Below are 21,991 nucleotides of genomic sequence, written 5' to 3' on the forward strand. Positions count from 1 at the left end.
AATCAGTTCCACCTTGTTAATTAACTGATTTACTAGACTTTGTGTTTAACAGGTGAATTATTGAGTGCCATTTTTTTTTTTTTTTTTTATACCTCCTTTAAGAGCCCTCATCTCTTGTGGGTGCAGTTAACGGGGCTTTAGATGAGTGTGTTGCTGTTGGAGAAGGTATGCAGCGCGCACATCCACCCAAATGAAGCCCACATGTTGGAGACGTTAAATATAGCCTGGCCCCGACTTCTCTGGCTCCAGACGTGTTTCTCTACACACACACACCACCATTCCCCCTCCTCCCCCCCAGCCCATCTGTCCCAGGCGTGTGCGGACGTGTCTGATGAGGTCGATGACTCTCACCCTCCCTCCTCCTCCTCCTCCTCCTCCTCTTCTTCGTTCCCCCGCTCCCCGCTTCTTTCCTTTCTTCATATGATCCGACCCGCGGATTAAATATTGCATAGCTTCATCTGTTGACAGGACGGAGCATCATAATAAATGCTTCTCCCTCTCCGCTGCACCACGTAGCATTTTTATCTTTCAATCCTCCCTCTGCATTCTTAACATTCCGGCCGCTGCCTCCGTCACACCTGCACGGATAATGACGGAAGAGAAGGATGATGATGACGACTAAGAGGGGGGAGGATATTTATTTATTATGACAATTGATAGCTAAGTTCTACCAGTCTTATCTCTTTCTGCGTCCTCTCTCCGCTTCAGAGTGTTGTGGATGTGATTTACATCTGCCGATAGCGTTCCCCCCGTCCCCCCGCCTCGCTCGTCCTCACCGTCTCGTATCTCATTTCTTTTGAAAGTTCACGGTAATGCCCGTAAACTTCAGATGAGATCAGTACCAACTCCTTCCCAGCTGAGATTCTGTACATCTCCCCACGTCATTCATGTTTATTATCGTTTTTCTTGTGGAAGGTGATGAATTGGGAACAAATGCTGAGGGAAAGCTGCACCTACCATCAGCAGCTGAACTCTGCCAGACTCAAAAAAGAAATAGTTTACTGACGTGTTCCACAATAGACTTTCATCACTCACACTGATACTGCACCTTGTGGGCTCGCCAGCGGCAACAGAAGTTCGGCTTTTTTGTAAGACTGATCGAAAGTAGCAGAGTAGTATTAGAGAATACTTTTTAGGACAGTTTACTTGTGAACTTACCTCATTGCATTTATTTTAAACTGAGTGTACCTCTAATCATCTAATGATCCCCGTCATATTGCCATATTTAACAGTATAGATTTAAATACCTAGCAATCAATAAATAAGTCAAATTTCGCCTTGCCAGGTCCAGTTACAATACAAACTGCTGCTCACACATGAGCCTAGTAGTAACAATAATCCTGTATTTTAATTTACAATCATATATTACTGACTGGAACCACTCTGTCTGCATAGGTCCTTGTGCTATTGGCACTTTAAGTACTTTTTGCTGATAAACTGTCATCCTTTACTTTCAGTCAAGCGTTGAATATGTGTGGGACCTCTGAATTATTGACAATTTTAGTTTGAAAATTGATGCAGAATTTCTCAACAGAAATCAAACCGTTTTGATAGCTTAACTGTTAACTAAATATCTTTTGAGTTTCAAGCTGTTGGTTATTTGAACTTGTCAAATTTCCCTCTTGGAAAATATGATGTGCATTTATAACTGTTTACTAAAATGTCACTCTGCGGAACAAAAAAAGAGTGGTAATGAGCCTTTTCTTCATCTGAAGGCCCAGATATACATCAAACTGACACTAACAAACATCAGTGGACATGATTAGATTACATTACATTAGCTGTCTACCTATTAGCCACACATGGGCAAAAAAATAGCCCGAGGGCCGGAACCAGCCTGGGGACCATCTCAATCCGGCCGGTGACGTCCTCAAAGGAAAACAAAACAAGAAATCAATCAAACCTTACGTGAATGAATCTTGAGACAAAAGACCACAGTGGGTCTGTGCTGCTATTTAACTTGATACCAACAGAGGGTGCATTGATACACAAAGTCCCAAAGCAACTCAACGAGATGATGTACCATCTCCACAGCAACGACTTTCTTTACTTACATTTGAACTTTTCAGTCCTTTTTTTGTTGTTGGATCTAATTCATGGCATCTTGAAACTTAAATGAGGACAGTGATAGTGAGTTGCTTCCAACACTTGGATCATACAGACGGCTCCAAAATGAATTCTTAACATGTCCTCTCAATTCTTCCATCCAAAACTCCTCTTTTGATCAGCTGCCAGTTTGTAACTGTGATCAGCTGACTGCTATGAGCTGGTTGGCTGTTGAAAGCGGTGACGTGCCTTAAACATTAAACTTCCTACTTGCGAGTTGACAAGTTGAGTCGTAGGCGACAACATCAGCTGGCTTGAGTGAGACAGACAAGTTACACCGCTGTGACTCTTCTGTGCATTTTCTTTAACATCTCGTTAAAAATAAATCTTTTGTCTGAACTGGACTTAAATGTTCAATGTAGAATTTGTACAATCTTTATTACATAATGGACAGGGTTTCATCACTGATCTCTGGAGTGAACAGACAACTGGCAAGCAGTAGGCTGATTTAAATGTTAATACTACGTTTAAGTGGATTATTTGATACAAGTCATGTTCTCAATAGAACCTCAGAGTTACCAGATCAGCACATACAGCTGGAAAGTCAGTAGGACCCAAGTTTCTGTTTGGGCTGTTTTAAAAGAAATCTGTCATTTCTACCAAATACATGTAGTTTGACATAATTCAACACTGTGTGGGTTTCATGTTTCAATTGTCCGATGTCTACTTTTTCCAAGCAGCCTGACCTAAGCAGTCATGTGCAGACACAGCTGTCGGTGTGCATGGTCTGCATTCATATTTTCTCCTTCTGCGCACACTGGTTTGACAGCAGACTACAACAGTTACATGTCATGAGGTTGTAAAGTGTCTTCAGACCGCTACATCGTGTCCATATGAATGAATGGGGTAAAATTACTTTAATTGAGTTGATGCTTCACTTCATAATTTCCCTACTGTACATTCCTCAGTGACTGACTTTGATACTTGGGCTTGTTTAGTCAACACACTCCAGTGTCTGCGGAGGAAAACTGTTCTCCCAGCTCTGTGAAATGAGGCCCAGATGAGCCCCGTCCACACCAGTCAACAGTCTGCCCACCGACCCCACGGGGGAGGGCCCTGTTTCTAAAATTATACCCTTCCAAACTGTCATTTCCTTCTGCAAAAGAGTTTCAATGGGACAAATTAGCACAGATAGTTAACATATGGGCCCCAAATGGGGAGCTGGGAGGTGTGGGGGGTGGAGGGCGGAGGGTGAGGACTGGGCATGGATTTTTGGTCATTAGGTGTGTTTGTGTGTGTGCGAGACGCTTGTGCACATACATTCACGTGTGAGGGCATGTTGAGCTAAGGAATGCAAACTGTTGTCTGTGTTTGATACAGGATCGTTGTCTGACTGTGTGTGTGTGTGTGTGTGTGTGTGTGTGTGTGTGTGTGTGTGTGTGTGTGTGTGTGTGTGTGTGTGTGTGTGTGTGTGTGTCTCAGCGAGGCTTGTTCACAGCAGATGGGAAAGCATTTGTTGACAGTTGACCTGTAGCTCCAAACAACCTTCCCCTAGTTGCAGTCCAAACTGATTTCCAGCATCTTGTCTTTTATGTCCCTCGTCTCATATTCAAATCATCTAAAGATTAAGAACTCAGTTACGATCGCAATAATTAACGCAAATTCAAGCAATTTTTTTCATTCCCGCGATTTTTCCGCAAAAAAATGTCAGCAGCAGAAGTTGTGCTGAAGTATTAACGGCACAAAGTGAGTCTTTTCAAACCTGCTTTATTAACAAAAATAGCTCCTCATTTACAATCAGAAAGGCTCTGCTTCTGTTTTCTCATCACCAAATAAAACTCCGGAGGAAACTGGAACAAGCAGAAAAACCTGAAGCGATGGGGATTGTGGGAAATGTGGTCTTCACATTCAAATGTTCTACTTGAATGCTTGTTATCAATGGAAGTGATTACATATTACTGTATGCAAAAAAAAATATGATGGAGACGTCAAATTGTCAGACTGCACTTCATCTTTGTGCATATAGTCGGCCTATATGTTGAATTATTGTTAATTAAACAGTATCTAAAGCATTATTTAAAGCATATTTTGACAGCTAATGTAGTCATATTCTATATTAGTCACAGACTTTCTGTTCTGTAAAGCTACATCAATTTTATTACACCACAATTTCTGAGTAAGTCCACTGAAGATCTAATATTTTTGATCGCAAAAAAAAATCACAAAAATACACCTTGAGAGACTAACGACTTTCTTCTCTCCTCACACTCTGTTTATTCTCAACAAACTCTCACACAGCTTGACGTGTGTGTCCACTAACACATCTCGCTCATTCTGAAGCCTAGAAGACGACGTCCTTCTCGTCTCTGCTGCTGTTGCAGTGATGGATCGGTGTTTCGCGTTTCTCTGGAGCCTCCTGCTGAATTTTCCACAGCGGAGACGAGCGTGTTTGTTTCCTTGGCTGCTTTCTTTAATGACCTGACAGGCCCTATAAACAGCCTATACACACACACACTGTATATATTCAGTGTGTCCTCACTTAGCACTACATGTGTGAGAGTCTTTTGTCTCCTGAGCCAAGTCTCTCAGGCATTCTTTATTCTTCAACTGTGTCCCTCTGTGCTCTACGCAGCCTGAAGGCCAGTCCCTACAAGCGTTATCTACAGTAGTATCTACAAATGTCTGAAACGACTCCAAGAGACATGCCGGACTCTGTCCTTTAAAGTCTCCTTTCTTTTTTTCTCCTCGGCTTCTTCTGACAGACATTTAAAAAAATTTGAAAAAGTACCAGTTTTCTTCCTGGATGTTTTTGCTCTTTTGAACCGACCGATAGTTTGGTGGCATTTCAGCTTCTGTCCCTGCAGCGCCTCGGGAGGTGAGGTGCTGAGTGGACCGCTGCTTCTGAGAACAAAAGAGGTCTGGTGTTTTGTGGTTTTGGACAGATGGAGCTTACTTGCGTTCCTTTCGCTGTCTTCTGCTGTTCATTTTGGACACGGCCGTATTCAGACCAGCGACAGGCCCAAGTCTAGGGTTGGGTTTTTGGGCGGATCTGATCCACAGTCAGCAGAATACGTGGATTCACAGAGCTGCAACGCTAACAACTCTCATAATCAAACCCTCTATGGCTCCTTGTTACATTTCATTATCAATGTTGAGAAGATGTAAGTGACATCATGCTCTAAAATGACCAACATTACCATCCGTAGATTATATCAGCTCTTGCTTATTCTTGTCAATTTGACAGCTACATTAAAAACGTTGTTGATTGGTTAATTTGATTTTACCAAGGTTGTGAGTGAAAAGACACATCTCTGTGTAAAGTGTCTGCATGACAGCTGATGAACTGTGATTTTGTAGTTGAACAGAGTTAGACACCCTATATGAGCTACCCACCAGCTAATGGACATTGTTTGGGTTTTAGATGTAACGTAGCATGTAGCGTTGACTAGTCGCATCAAATCCTACCCACCCCAGAATGAGCTACCAAAAATATTTTTCTGTTTTACAAGAAGAGACAAGAAAGGCTTTTTGATTATTATTTTTTTGTTACATTTAATATGCAACAAGCTAAACCACCTGCTAGATGTAGCCATATAGTTTATGGACAGACATGAAAGTGCATGAAAGCACATTAACCAAAACGTTAAACTTGAAAGCTAATGTTATATTTATTTATGTAGGTGTTTTTTGAAGAATTGAACTTCTGGCGTTTTAGTAAACACAACAAAAAAAAAAGCAATCTGAGAAACCCTTTTTCTTTCGATGTCAGGGACTCTGACTGTTCACTTCCATCCCCTCCTCCTTTCATCTCATTCAGGTCTTGGTCGTGTCCTTCCCTCATGTCAGCTCTGGCTGTGTTATGACACCGGAGAAGGAAAGACTATCAGCTTGTAAACAAGGTTAATTTTAGCCTGCACTCAGGGTGACTGGCCACATTCTCCATCACCAGCGAACACTGTAAATGACCGTGGGATGGAGACATCTGCGTGTGGGCGAAAACAAAATGTAGTCGACTCCTTCCTGGCCCGTAACGGTTAGAAAATATTTGATTTCAGGTTTATCGGTCATCTGCTGGTGTGCTGGGAGCAGTTTCAAGCTTTTGCCTTCGCTTTAGAAGAGCGAGGCTGGTGGAAAACCGGAGATGTTACGTAACGTATGCTTAAAAATAGCGGCCAACTGTCCAAATCAAATAAGTCGTGGGTCATCATTCCTAGCTGGAGAATTTGTCCATGACATAATCTGGCTGGAAAACAAAATCCTGATAATTGATGATAATACTAACCACAGTAATTACATAATTTGTCATCATAAAGTCACAGCTGTAAAATTAATTAAGCTCAGCAGTTATAATAACAACCCGTGACCTGTTATAATGGGAAAACTTACAATTTCCTCCATGAACTCAAACATTGTATTTTACGTAATGCAAGACTGAAAGATTATCATAACAACGCAGCCGTCCATGTTCCACTCTTTTAATAACTTTCCATGACACTGGTGTTGATGCTGTTTGTGTGCGTGCGTGTGTCCCACAGATGCGGCCGCTCTGCCGTGTATCGGACCAGGGAAATGGCGGCTCGGGCCCTCGTCCCCTTCGTGCTCGTCACCCAGGTGCCGTCCACTGTCCAGTCTTTACTGCAGGAGCTCCCCGTAGAACCGGGACCCAAAATCCAGCACAACCACATCCACGGGACTCTGCTGCAGGTCTGCTCCCACACAAACGGCAACATAAACCAATACACACATACTGCATATACATAACACTCAGTGGGGAGGCTGTAATCACACATTGTTTAAATAACCACGAGAAGTGTTTATTTGGATTGAAAACCTGAATCATAGAAATGTCAGTGTTTTACTCAACGACACAAAGATCCACAGACGCACACAAAGCTTGCATGTATCATATGGAGGAAGCTACTCAATATATTCTGTATGTCTCTAACAAACTGGTCTATGAGGTTATTCTGGTGCTCCCAGCTGCCTCTATTGAGTTTGCCATTCGTCAAAAATTCTTCCAAAATTACATTCAAAGGTCAAAAATGAACTTTCATTCTCAACAGATATGTATTCTGAGCTCATCACAATATCGCCTTTTTAAGATGCGTGGCACACTTTGTAGCTCTACACACTCCTCCTCCTCTGGCTCTAATCTCTGCTCACCTGAGCTCCAAAGTCAGAGTTTACATACCAAAGCATAATGCTGTACATATTCTCCATTTACATTGTCTACGAGTTTGATTCTCACTTTGTATGCAAGAGGTCCCGAGTACAAATCCCGGCCGAGCCCCGAAATGTGTTAGGTCCCTGGGGTGGCTCCAGGAGTTGCGGGCAGCAACACGGTAAAAAGAAAACCAGGGAAATAAAAAAAAAAACCAATCATGCAAGTAAAACTCAGTCATTTATTAACAACTAAGTTAACTTATAGGCGAGCTGTAGGATTACTAAACAAAAGAGCTGATTGACCAAATAAAAGGGTTAACTGATCAACTACTGCTACAAACTAGACCTAAACACAAAGAAGAACTCCCTCCCAGCCACAGGGAGTAATTGACCGACTCCAGTCCACAATCACTGGCAAAGTGATTCTCGGGCTGCCACAACACTCACATCAAGTGTCAGATGGCCGACTGGCAACCATTGCATGCTCCTCCAGGCTTTTATGCTCTGCCCCTAAAGAGTAATCACATTCAGGTGCAGCCAATCACCTTGCTGAGAGGAGGAGGTACATGGAGAGAAGAGCACACACACACACACACACACACACAAGCTACTGGCCGTAACATACATAATAATCATTTCCACATAACCTGGCTGACTGAACTACAGTTTCATGAACCATGCATGCTTTTAAACAAGTTAATGAGGATGCAAAGACACTTGCAGTCTGTTGTTCTTCACACGCAACAGTTTTACTGCCTAATTTTGTTGCCAACATTACATGTCTGTCAGACCTGATCATTTTGAGACTGGTTGTCATAGTCTGGTCCCTGTGTTACATACGGACACACTCTCCACCTGCCATTTCTTAAAATAGTGCAATTCAATACATCTGGCCAGCAATAAATCCTGCTATGATAAGCATGCAAGGTTAAGTTGTAGCTTGTTTCTGAGGTTGTGTAACCACGGTGTTGGCGAGTTCTCATACAGTAGTCAATAGTGTATATTTTAATCTTTTTAATTTAACAACATTTACAATATAAACTTGCTATTTCCAATGTTTTATCTGGATTACGATTATCAATTTTAGTCACAACACGTTCCTGCAAATATTTCACAATAACAGCCTTGTTAAAAAAAGAAAGGTTTTCTGTCAACTGAAACGCTAGAGTTTGTATTGACCATAGGCTGTATATAAAAGTGGACGTAGCTTCTGGGTCTGAAACATTAGGCCGATGCGGAAGTGCCTTAAGTCAAGTCAATTTAAGTTTGAGTGTCATTCCCTGAAGTTACTCCTTATTAGTTTTCAGGCGGTCCATCTGAAAATATTCCCGTCATTAATTCGAAATATGCTTCAAAAAGCCGTGTTTTTGGGGGCATTTGATTGACAGGACTGAAGTGCAGTCATTTTACGACTATCAGTGGGCGGGACGTAGTATTGCCGGGTTCCTAATCAGATCCAGTCAGATCCACCGCTCGCTCCCACCCAGCTTGTCCAAATAACCGCTCTGAACTAGCAAGATGGTGCCGGCCAAAATGGGTGATGTCACTGTTAGTTACTGCTTGGTATTAATTTGTAATCCAAGAAAACTTTAACAGGGCAAACGGTAGCGGATCGAAACGTGGCTTCGAGTTGATGTTGCGAACCAATCAATCCACCTTAGATGTCAATATGACAACTTTGACCATTCAGTTTGTTTTTGTTGGCTCTCTTCCATGACTTTAGAGATGATCGGACCTTCAAGCACTTAAAGAATGTAAATGAATTTCAACCACATCAAGAGAACGGCGAACAATTTATTTCATCACTTGGAGACAAAAAAGATTCCCTATCGGCCTTCCGGTGTTCTGTAGAGGCACCTCACCTATGTCCACATATAAACATCTTTGCATGGCATCACACTCTACATTGATACTCATCTATCACTGCTAAAAGATGATACGATTGTAAGTAATTAAGGTTTGAATTTTGTCAGTACAAAAATGTGCTTATAATTCTTTAAAACATGAAACAACTTGATTTGTGGTTTGTGTTTTCACTCAACGAGGAAGAAGAAATATTGACTTAAATTAGCAAAGCTGTTAGCATAATGTGTGTGTGGATACAGAGGGGTTATAGATACGGTACATCACACCTCAACACACACACACACACACACACACACACACACACACACACACACACACACACACACACACACACACACACTCTGTCAGCCCCACACACTCAGTGTCCACACAGAGCCTGTCCAGACAAGGCGGTTATCACAGGGTAAATACCAGTGTTTAGTTCTGTCATCACACTCTGACAAACACAACCAAACAGTCTGCCGGTAATATCAACACACGCGGAGGAGAAGAGTGGAGGGAGTTTCCCCAAAGCCTTTTACTCAACGCCGCTGATGGGGTTCGGCGAGGGAGCCGGTGGGTGTGGAGCGGTAGAAACCCAGGGGCCTCAGGGGGTCAAGACAAAGAATGAAAACTGCAGCGTTTTTCTTCAGAACACTTCTGGTCCGATCGCGGTCTGGACTGCAGGGAGGTCTGCTGTGGGATGAAGGCATGGAAGGGGGGGGGGGGGGGGGGTGGCTCTGGTTTTAAAGGCTCAGAGGAGATTTCAGGAGGAGAGTGGTGTTTAGTTTGCTTTCCTGTCATGGCCGCCACGTGTGTAGCTTCCCCAGATGTCTTCTGGTCCATCTTCATCTGTTTCTGCGTGTCTCTGCTTCCCGTGTCTCCTTTCTAAAAATGTCTCTTTGGGTCTCTTTTCCCCGTGTCCTCCTTCTCCTGCTCTTTAACATCTGTTTCACCTCTGACTCTCCTCCCCATTCAAAACCCTGGGATCATATTGTGCCTTGTCCTGTGGGATTTACACCGTTATATAATGGATGTTGAAAGACTAGGCAGCTTCTTTGTGCTGTCGTGTTTCATCTTCACTTTCTGTGACGTGATGCAACTATCTGTGTTCTTGTCACTTTGTTAGACAGCAGCTTTGAACACACGCAGGTGAAGTGAACTGTAGAGAACATGCACACATTTCAGCATTTTATAAGGTGCAGCTTTTGATTTGATGTGTGAAATATGGTCAACATTCAAAGATTAAGCAAAGATTATTAGACTGATGGACAATTTATAAACGATCATACGTGACTCTTCTGTACACAACATGTAACGTGAAGTGGCGCTGCAGTCCAAAATCTAAATATATGTGTATATATGTATGTTTTAGCCTTTGGAAGTGAAATAAACAACAACGCTCAAACTAACATAACAGCTTTATCTGAGCTCGTCTTTTTAGTGTCTTTCTATTGTTCGGGCTAAGCAATTTGTTCTCAACTGAAGACAAGAGAAAAGGGACAGCACTTAATTAATTTATTCTGTTGTATACCCTTTTAGCCATTTTCTTTGAGCTAGTCTCAAGGCCTGTTTTAAAGGGATGTCCCAAGTTGATCTCAAAAATTGATATTGGGGCCAATCAGGGCAGTTTTGAACTGATCTGCGTCAGCTATATTAAGCGATATTTAGCCTTCATCCTTTGTTTTATATCAAATGTTGAGAGCACAATTAGGAGAATGCTGCAGCGTACATGTTGCATTTGTGCAGTTAAAATGTGTGCAGTGTGAAGATATTTAAAAATCAAAAATGAAAGCAGCACGACAACCACCTGTAATGTCTGCAATGCAGTACTTGGTAATAAATGGTAATAGAGCTACGTTCAATATTACATGTAAGATACAACACCTAAAAAATACTCCGCAAAAACAGTGAGTTCACTCAGACAGCTGTGATCAAGTATAAGTAAAGCAACATTTCTTAATGAATTAGCGACTCAGCTGTCAAACATTTGCACTGCATTGATTTTGATAACTGTAAGGAACTTTTAGTGTGCAACTGGATTATCTAGTAAACTACAAGTATCTGATTGGGACTTTGTACTGACTGAAACTATTAAATGACTCAGATCGGGGGCTAAAAAACCTGATGGGTACTTCACTGCCTGTTTCTTCCTTTACAATTTAAAACATGTTCCCTTCCCTTCCGAAAGAGTGCATTTATGAAGATGTACAGCACATCGCAGTCGCACAGACACAAAAAATATCTGTACGGGATGTCGTACAGCCAATGCCTGCAGGCCTTCCTGAGACCTTTCATTTCCTTTTTCCTTTCACCAAAATCACACCAGGCCATTATACCTCACACACTGTCCGCTCAGCTTCAATACAAGCTACAGTAACTCCGCTCACATTTTTCTCCTTGTAGTGAAAATTACTTGTTTTACTTTTAAATTCGTAATTATAAGTTAATGTGCTTCTTTTATTGATATTCTGTCTTTTAGTATCTCCTGTTTTTTTTTTAGAGTGAAATATCTTCACCAAAACCTCATTTTCTTCAGCGGGCTTTTAAATTATTGACGGTCGTCCTGAAGTTGCTGTGTGTATCGGTAGAGCTGATCTATATGCAGAGAGAGAGAGAGAGAGAGAGAGAGAGAGAGAGAGAGAGAGAGAGAGAGAGTGTGTGTGTGTGTGTGTGTGTGTGTGTGTGTGTGTGTGTGGCACAGGCAGTAGCTGTGATGGTTCCCAGCTCCACACTTGGACTGCTCGTAGTTGTTCTTTGACAATAACAGAGGAAGTCATTTCTGCCTGGAGCAGAAACATCTGCTACCTGTTACACACAAACACACAACCCGGCATATTAACATACATTAAGCAGATCCCGAGGCCAAACACAATGTCCTCATCATCGCAGCGCTAAGACAACACCCGTGTGCGGTGTGCACACACATATATTTAGGCACATTTAGTGGAACGCACACACACACACACACTTTCTTCGTTTTTTTTCTCCCGCTGAAGTCTAAACATCAGACCTACTCATCATCCACGAGAGCACAACATCACACACACACACACACTGCCACTGATAGAGGAGATAATGGCCATGCATGCTGTGGAGAGAGAGAGTGTGTGTGTGTGTGTGTGTGTGTGTGTGTGTGTGCGCACGCGCGCGCGCGCGCGCGTGCGAGATGAAGGCAGACATGTGAGAATATGTTGAGCTGTGGGAGGAGGAAGGTGTGAGTGTCCCAGAAGGAGACTTATGCAGGTGAAGTTTTCTAAACATAGAAAGACAGAGATAGAAGTCTGCAGTGTACGTGTGGAGGGGAGCATCTCACACACACACACACACACACACACACACACACACACACACACACAGTGAAGAAGTCTAATATCCACCCAAAAGAAAATGTTTCCATCCAATCTCCAACTCATCTTTGCTCATGTTAAATGTTCTGCATTGAACAGTAGAAATGAGAAAAAGTTCCACTTGTCTTCTAACGTTTGTAAAAACAACCTTTACTGGCTGCAGACTAAGATAATAAACGTCTTGCCAGAAATAATGATTCATGCACCTTATTCACAAGCGCTAGTCCTAATACATGTTTTTACTTCCTGTCGTGCTCGTTCTGTTCGCCATGTTGAAAATGATTTGTCAATTGAGAAAGTAATCCGGCATAACTAATGAGCCTCCCACGTGCAATGACACCATATCAGACCACTTCAGACCAAAGATTCCCAACAAGATGATTTTAAACTTGCACTTCGTCATTCTACAACAATCGGAAACCTGCCAGTTTATGCCAAAGCAACATCTCCATAGCAACAACTCTCTGTACTTACGTTTTAACTGCCAGCTTTTCAGGCTTTTTCGTAGCATCTTTTACCATGAGTGAGGATAGTGACAGTGAGTTACTTGCACTAGTTGACTTATTAGTTGTGACCAGGTGTCGAACACATAACATGATAAGAGGGTACAAAATTTGGAGCCATCCAGGGGTGCTTCAGTGAACTATTCGGGGGGGTTATGCACATTTCTGACATGAACTTCAGACATGAGAATCTCTCCTGTTCAGTCAGTTTCTTCCATCTTTTTTCCGTTGATTAGAGGAGATGGTATCACCTGTAATAAGCGGAGGAAACACTATTATGCCTTACATTCTCAAACTTGCGATTTGACAAGCAGACTTAAGGTGATCTGATTCACACTCTAAAACAGTTCAGCCTGTGTTGAGTATCAATTAGTTTTTGTTCACATAAAAGCTCATGAGGAGCTCTTGGGCACTTTCATTTTTGTCAAAGTAGCTTTCAGAGGAAAAAAGGCTGGAGACCCCTGGTCTGCAGTAAATGTTTATGTGTCAGATTTCCTTAAAATTCAAATTAACAGTGATAATATGCACAGATTGAAATTAGCTAGTAGCTAAATCTGGAACAAAACATCTCTTCTCTTTGTAAGATTATTGTATTTTGAATATGATCCCTGTTACAAATAAACCTAATAAACTAAACTAAATCAAATTTATGATTTTTGGACCGGTAGATGTACTGATTGCTGCGGTTCCACTGAAATTTTAGCTCTTGAAATGCTTTCACTGAGATCTTCAGGTGTTTTTCCAGGGTGGAAAAATTCCTTGACACCTTCTGTACGGTGGATTCTCAATTTAAGATTGGGGTTAGAAAAAGATATTAAAGTAACTTAATCAGGAAAGTAAAAACTTCAGAATTAGATTTGGTCGGCCTGTGTCTTCTCGGTGGAGCTCGAGGTGGTTGCTGTCCTCTGGATGGCCCGAGTCAGACCCTTCTCTCTCTGGTAAAACATCTTTAAAAACCACTGGAATCAAACCTCTGTTGATACGATCTGAAACGAGCTTAACAAGCTCATCGGATGGACCGTCACTAACCCAACCCGACACCCGACTCCGCACTTGACACGAGCCAGCAAGAGCCCCGGCCCGCAGCGCCTGGTACGGGCCAGACGTATTAGAGCATGCGGCCTGTGGTGGTCCGAGGAGGGCCAACTCCACGGATGTAATCCTTTGTGTATTTCCAAAACAGAGGATAAATGAGAGTGGGACTGAAGAGGCTCTCGAATTAGGAGTATCATTGGCTCCTTTTCTCTGGCACCAGCGGTGTTGATGTTGCTTTGCTAAATGCATTCTTCCCCGCTGTCTTCAGATCATTTTTTCTTGGCCGGCTGACTGCTGCCTTCAGCCAGTGGTCTGACTTTCTGAGAAACCCTCTGGGCTGAACCACTGAAAGAATTTGTGGGTCTGAGTAGCCGGCCAGCCTGCTTTCAATACGCCATAAGAAGTGTCTGTTGAACAGGGAATCCCAGGTGTTTGAGTCTGCTGTCAGATATTACATGATCGTTGGGCAACATCAAGTCTTTACCAACCAGGCAAAGTGAGCAACTCCCCCAAAAGCTCTTTTATTCTAATCCTGTCTAAATACTTTGAGTAACCAGATATGTTAGAAATTTCTAGCTCTGAAGTAGAACATTAACTCAGATTCGGTTTCCAACTTGTGGTACTGGTTCTGAAAGAAGGATGCTGTTTAAAATCTACTTTTAAGTCTGGAATTATTTTAGTTTATTTTGAACTTGTTGTTGCTGATCAAAGTGCTTCTTTATTTCCATTTGTGTTGTAATTAACTCACAGAAAACTGTAAAAAATCATATTATTCCATCATGGCAGACCTGTATTCCTGCAACCAACAAATATCTTCATTGTTTGAAAATCATGGTGTTTAATAGTTGATTGCGCCGTGAAGAAAAATGTCAAACAATCATGAAAAATGACCACCAATTTAACATTTTCTCTGACCGTCTCAAACAGTCAGATTTTGAGTTTAGGAACGTAGAAAACTATGAAGTGGCAAATATTCATATTCATGATATGAACCTCTGAGCAGAGAATTTTGGGCTTTTATGCTTTAAAAATGTGTCTAATCAGATATTAAAATTGTTGCCATTTCAGTTCTGGTTGGTTTCTGGGTGACTGATGGAATAATGAATTTGGCACGTATAATGTAGGTCAGTCGTGACCCATCAACAAATTTGTACCATACATAAAGAAGTCTGCATTGCATTGTGGTTGTGGTCAAAGATCAACAGTAACACTTTAGGTTTAACCACCGTACTTAAGACTCTTCTTTACCGTGTAAACAGAGTTCCACATGGCTCACAAACCTTAATGTGGCCCCCTACCATATTCTACCACAGTAGTAGTTTAGCCATTCACTTCTTTGTGATAGATGTAATCTAAGATATGAATTTCAAAATACTACTTTTACGCAATATTTATGCACACCAGATTTCACAGGCTGCCTACTATTTTTTGAAAACTCAAATCAAAGACCCCCAGTTTAAGACCCTGATCTTAACACCCTTAGCTCGTAGTCAGTGGATTCACAACTTTTTCACAACAAGTTTTGCTCTTTGTTGCAAACATGTTAGCATGTTGATAAGTTCTGTACTTGTTAATGTAATGGACTGAGTTAGTTCTGGTTTGATTAAAAGTTCTGGAGAAAACCAATGTGGACTTTGAGTTTAGTTTATTTTGTCAAATGGTTTTTCGAGAATCAACTTTCATGATTAGATTTAGTAGATTTTCAGATGCAGAAAATCTGAATATTAGCTGCCTTTTTGTCACCATTTGCAAATGTTTCTTCTTGGTAATAAAAAGTAATAGAGTCAGAAGTATATTGTGAGTTAAACAAAAACAAAAAAACCACTTTAAATCCAAATTTCCACTGGTTTTAGGCCTGCTGGAAGTTTATTTTCTGAACTACTTTAATAAGTGCAGCTTCAATCTCAAACATGTTTAAAATGTCAGCTTCGTCATCATGAGGAACATTTATCTGTGTAGAATCTCTTTCAGGAGATTAAGAATGTGTTTTTTTCAGCACTTCCTTCAAACCAATATTCTGACAGGTGTAACAGATACAGTATGAAGGAACAACAGCATGAGAGCACAAAGACTCAGTCATCATGTGACTTCAGTTTAAATGTTCACATGAACAAAGTGAAAGTGAACTGACTCCTGTGTTTTAGTGCCGTTGTTGAGGTAGGTCACATTTTACTGCTCTAAGACACACAAGCAGGAGTGATGACAAGGGGCTGCTGAATGTCACCCTTCCACACACACACGCACACACACACACACACACACACACACACACACACGCACCCTATGCTGCCATTACCAAAATACATCCCCTTCTCTGGACATAATGGAAATAACAAAGAGCTCCCTGGAGGCTAGTTAGGCTGCACTGTTGTAAGTTTTGACAAAATTGTAGTTAACACCACAAAATGACTATTGTCACGCCAGTGTGCAAATATGAGAAAGTATGACAAGGTGTCTCGGGTGCGTATGGAAGCTTTGTTTGTGCAGTTCAGCTGTATAGAGCAAGAGAATGTTTATTTTATTTTTATATTTAGCACGTCTTTATTGGGATCTCTTTTTGTCTAATTGGGCGCGTCCACACTTTGCCTTCCCCTCTATCTGCTTTTATGTGAATGCCGATTTATATGTTCCTTTGTGCGCGTGTTTTACTGGACCGAGCCATGGATTGCTGTGCAATTATTTGCACTTGTACTTGGTGTGTGTGTGTGTGTGTGTGTGTGTGTGTGTGTGTGTGTGTGTGTGTGTGTATGTGTGTGTGTGTGTGTGTGTGTGTGTGTGTGTGTGTGTGTGTGTGTGTGTGTGCGCTCTCGCTACAGCATGTGGTCAGTCTGTGGTTGCGGCAGTGGGAGGGACGGCAGGGCAGGCTGATAACAGAGTCTGAAGGGACCTCACATCCACCACCACTATTTTTACCAGGCCCAAAAGTGGAGTAAGGCTAGTTGCAACACACACTCGCACACGAAAAAAAAAAAAAAACACACGCACGAGTACTTAAACGCCTCTCTAGAAAACAAGGCGTCGAAATAGGGTTTTGATTTTTTTCATATTTAACACAGCAAATCTTTTGCTCTATAAGATTAAAACCCAAAGATCGAGAGGCGGATTTGATTGCGCTACGAGGCCAGGAAATATCGAAAAAGTTCAAGCTGCATTAATCAATATTGATTTAAATGAATGTGTCTCGTGAAAAATGTCACTTGTAGTAAAGATCCTGCTGAGAATCATCACCCAGCCCTGCAGTCTGTCTGTCCTCTACTTTTCTTTTGAATGTTTTTCCGCTCATTGTTTTGGTTTTACGCTCCACAACTTTACTGTTTCTGTTCCGTCTCACTGCTCTCATCAGCCTCATCTCCAGAACCACCAGGCGGCCATTTTCACCATAAACCCACTGAACACAACCTGCCAAAGTTAGCGTTAGCTTGTGGTGCAATTAGCAGCTTAATATCCAAATATTAGATAATAGGTGTAAAGTGAAAATGAACAAGAAATAAAATAAATTGTATGGGTGCCTGTAAGTAATTGTATTTTTTTTTTAAGATACAGGGGGTGGAAAAAGTGCCATATAATTGACCAAAAGCATTCAATAACAACAACAACAACAACAACAACAGGTGCTAAGATCAGGGCCTTTAAATGTCTTCAACACAACATGATGGGTGTTTGGTTTTAATTACATGTTTTTTTTTATTTTTCTTTAGGAAAATTCTTAAAATTCAAAAATTGTCAATTATAGTCAAAATATGATCTCAAAGGTTTATGTTTGAATACAGTGTTTCATTTTTGTAAATGTTTATATGAAATTTGGGCAATAAAACTAACTTTTTTTTGACCACGAGTAAAATTAAAATGTTCCTCGATTTGTAAAAGTAGTTGTTTCAGGACTGATTGAGGCATGGTGCCTCGTAGTTGTAATCAAGGAAAAAAATTCAGAAATTTGATGAAGTAAGGCTGCAGCAGGTCTCGATGCTGCTGTCTTATCGTCTCCCATGTTTGAGCTTGATCCAGTCCCAGCATCTCCTCCCACACGGGGTGTAGTTCTGTACTCTGTCTTTGGGAGGAGGAACAGGGAGGCAGCTTTTTCTATAAATATTTCGGTTTTCTCCACGCTGGGCTGGATTGAGCCGGTTGAGCCTCCCATGAAGGGACTTCCCCACCCGGTGGATGAGGTGTAGCTGTGGGAGGGATCGAGGACTCTGGACTCAGTGCTGCCACCAGCGGTGACTCTCGAGCAACCTTTTAATGAGCCGGCACTGTGTGTCCGGATGAGTCGGCTGGTTTCATAACTGGACGTAAAAGCATTGAACTCATACATACCAACAGCTATCAAGAATATTGATTGATAAAGTTTCAACAAATAAATATACAACTAAGACAAGTCTAACTTCTATATTTCCTCAATCGGACCCGATTGGATGATTGACCTCCTCCATAGTAATAATCTAAATCTGTTGTATTGTATCTTATGTATTTTAGTTTTTGTAAGGTGATCTGACTCTGTCTTTGACATTATGTCATGTTTGGCAGCAGGTTTTTGTGGTTAGACCATCACCATCTGGTTTAAGTGTCCAACAGAACCGGCCCAAAATAAATATGATGTCGCCGGTAGGTAAACAAGATTAATGAAGCATGATACCATTGAAGTGAACAAACAGGGTGATGGGACTTTGCTGGAATTATTTACTACTCCTTTGTCCAGCACAAGCTGCACCAAGAGATCATCGTTTCAGTTGGTCATGTGTAAATTTGCACAGGTGAGCCTTAACCTGTGACTCTGCCAAAACCAGTTGGAGCAAACACTGAAACTGAAGACAGTGTTCGTCAGTTCGTCAGCCTCATGGTATTCCAGGAAGTAAACAACAAGCTCAACGAATATTTGCAGAGTGCTTCAAGTGTGACTGATCCTCCAGAACCAGTTTCTTGACAGTGGAACTTGGAAATGTTCAATATTTGGTTTGGGAATCGGCTCCAACGCTGGCTCCTCGAGGTGGAAAAGCCCTTGGAGAGTGACAGCGAGAGGAAGAAGGAAGGACCCGGGGGTGTGGAGGCTGTTTTTCCTGAGCCAGTGGGTGTTGCCTGGGCGTGTAGACTGCAGAAGAAGCGATGGGGCAGGCCAGGACTCAGTGGCCAGGCTTGGTGCTACGTGGTCGGCCTGGTTTTTCCCCACGTTGCCGTCCCTGCGCTGCGTAATGAATGGCTTCCTACTGGTCTGTGGCTGTGGCCCCGAGCTTAAAGAGTATACTTACCAAGGCCCAGAATACACACCCCAGCCAGCCAGCCAGCCTGTGTCCTGGCCTCTGAACACTCCCAACCACCCATCCACCTGCTGCAAACTGCTGGCTCATTCTCTCACTGTCACATCAGCCACAGTGAAAAGAAATATCTTTAGTGGGAATCTTCCTCTTTGATTCCTATCCAGAGGTCAGAGGTCAAGAGGCAGGCGGGATGGTTCTCTAGCAGGTTGTCTGGTCAAATGATGCTTCAGCCTCAAGATTGTAGAAATAAATACATCAAAATTGAGGATTCTACCTAACTTTCTTAAGGGACTAATTTATATTGAGCGCCCTGTTGGCTCCTTGATAATACAAATCGGATTCATCATTATGAAACTATATTCAGTTGACTCCGACTCTATTGAATACAATGTGTTCAAGTGGTTAAATGAAGCAAACCCGAGCCAGACGTTATAAACACATTTTCATCACAGTATCGATGTAGTCTTGTACTTAATATAGGCATCCTGTTCAGGGTCAAATGTTGGATGTTGAAAGCTTTCCCAGAATCTGTTGGGTACGTCGCTGATAATTGTCAGTCTATCACAAGATGGAAACATTTAAACAGGAGACACAAACACCTACAGCTGACTTAGTTTCTGATTTACTTGACCTGCATGTCAGTGGACTTAGATGGACATAGGACATGTAGTCCAATTTTATTTCTCCAAGTGAAGAAATACAATGTCCAATCATCTCTATATGCAGCCTATGTCCTGCAAGAGCCAATAAAAACAATAAAAAGTTCAAAGTTGTCATGGTGACATTTAAGGTGGATTAATTGATTCTTGACAATAACTTGAAGCCTCTTTTTGATCCGCTACCGTTTGCCCCGTTAAAGTTGCTGCATAACGCGTTAATACAAACTCAACACTTCCTGTGTGTATTTCAAATTCAAAAGACCTCTAACATTTCAAGACACGGAAACCTTTTATTTCTTAACAAAGCTTTTATTGTGACACATTCCCATTATGTTCCTGCAAAGGAACATAATGGGAATGAAGTTGGACAATAACACTTAAAATGTATCATTCAGAACAACCGTTGATAATAGCAGGATTATATTGTTGATTTTGTTCAATTAAAGTGATGGAAATATACATTATTGATTATTGCAGGGATCTCCAGACTTTTTTCCTCTGAGAGCTACTTTGACAAAATGAGAGTGAATTAATTCATGTCTTAGCTACTCATTTAGCTCTCAGACACTGTAACGTTTATTCAAATCGCTGAGCTCCACCCAAACCAGCTGAATAAGCTTCTTTTATGTTAACAGTAACAAATTGGAGACGCCCTGGACTATTGTGTGTAAACGTGTCACAACGGTGGTTACAGAGCCCCTAAAACAAGCCACAACCTAACCGTGCGTGCGCTCATCACAGGTGTGCTCTGGTCGTTCAACAAACAACACTACCCCCTTTTGAAAGACTGTTAACGTAAGGTGTAGTTTAAGTATTTCAGTTCCACTTCTCTTTTGACCCGGCTCGTGTATAAATGTGCACATATATTTAAATATAAAGGACGGCCCTGTGTGTATGAATTCAAGTGTGTGTGTGTGTGTGTGTGTGTGTGTGTGTATATCTCTGTGTCTGTCTGTGTCTGCAGGTGCTGTTTCTGCTGCGCTCCTACCAGACTGACTCCCACAGACCCCTGCCAGCAGGAAGTGGCATTGGCGAAGCCCTCCGTCGGTGCATGTGGCTCGCCTCTCGGTAATTCTAGACACACACACACACATGCACACAGAGATAAGCATCCATCCCTCTCCTCCAACTCCCTCGGCAGAAGAATAGCTCCTTGTCTCACCGTACATCCCCTCCCTGGCTGTGTCCGCTTCATGTCCTGCCCGGGCTTCCATTTCAAAGAGACCGCTCGCTGACCCGTCTGCAGACCCCCCCGCCCCCCTTCCCTTCCCTTCCCTTCCCTTCCCTTTACCTCTGGCCCCCTCACCAAAGATCCAGGCCTCGAGTTGGGGCACAGCTTACCCCTCCACCCCCATCGGCTGAAGTCAGGCCGAAGTCTCCAGTCTCCCCCTGTGCGCCGGCCCGCAGCAGATAACACAGGGTCGATGGGTTAGCAACGCTAGCCTCGCTAGCTCCGCTTGGCTACACTGATGAGCCTTTATTAAGATGACGAGGTGAATTCTTGCTCAACAGAGCGCAGCCCACCGTCCGTCCGTTTGATCACGCAGCACCGCGGAGCCTGGCGCCCGGATCTGAGGACATCACAGGTCAGAGGATCTCTGTTTTTGGAAAAAGAAAACCTCCTCGCTCGTCCAGAACACCACTAATTTGAAGCGACCGCCTTCCAAAAAGGACGGAATGCATTGTTCTTCTGGTCTGAGTCAGTGTTGGGTTTTGGCCTCGCACTGATTCTGTGTTGTGTCATTTTGGACTTTCTCTGGCTCCAGCAGGGTGTCAGCGCTGTAACGATGACTGGGAACGCTCTTGTAGCTCACTGCAGTTGACTTTGGCTTCGGGGTGGCACATCAGGCGCAGCACCAACCTATTAGATCGCCTCCAGTGTGATGTTTGGATTCTGATCCAATGATTCAACCTATTACAGACGGTTTTACAATGTTACCTCACATTCAGACACATAAATACACTCGGCCCGCTTCACGGGACTCACCCCTGCCCAGATCTGTTCTCAGTGAAGCCACACGTGTATTGTGTGTGTCTGTGTGTGTGAAGTGTGCTGAGCATCGGTGTGCGTGTTATTAATATCCGAGTGATGAAAACATGACGTCAAGTTCGCACACTGTCTCCCTTGTTCTCTCACA

The 21,991-nt window shown here is 42.4% G+C and overlaps 1 protein-coding gene across 1 annotated transcript in view; it reads left to right on the forward strand.

Annotated features, from left to right (window-relative positions):
- thada (THADA armadillo repeat containing) overlaps positions 1-21,991 on the forward strand; it is a 111,531-nt gene that overhangs the window by 51,808 nt on the left and 37,732 nt on the right. The window contains exons 29-30 of the mRNA XM_069145276.1: positions 6,582-6,750; positions 20,818-20,921. Coding sequence (XP_069001377.1) covers positions 6,582-6,750; positions 20,818-20,921 — 273 coding nt within the window. The remainder of the gene's footprint in view (positions 1-6,581; positions 6,751-20,817; positions 20,922-21,991) is intronic.

The sequence above is a fragment of the Embiotoca jacksoni genome, unplaced genomic scaffold (assembly GCF_022577435.1).
Source record: "Embiotoca jacksoni isolate LCO1_2020_lvr unplaced genomic scaffold, fEmbJac1.0.p SCAF_12, whole genome shotgun sequence".
Classification (NCBI taxonomy): domain Eukaryota; kingdom Metazoa; phylum Chordata; class Actinopteri; family Embiotocidae; genus Embiotoca; species Embiotoca jacksoni.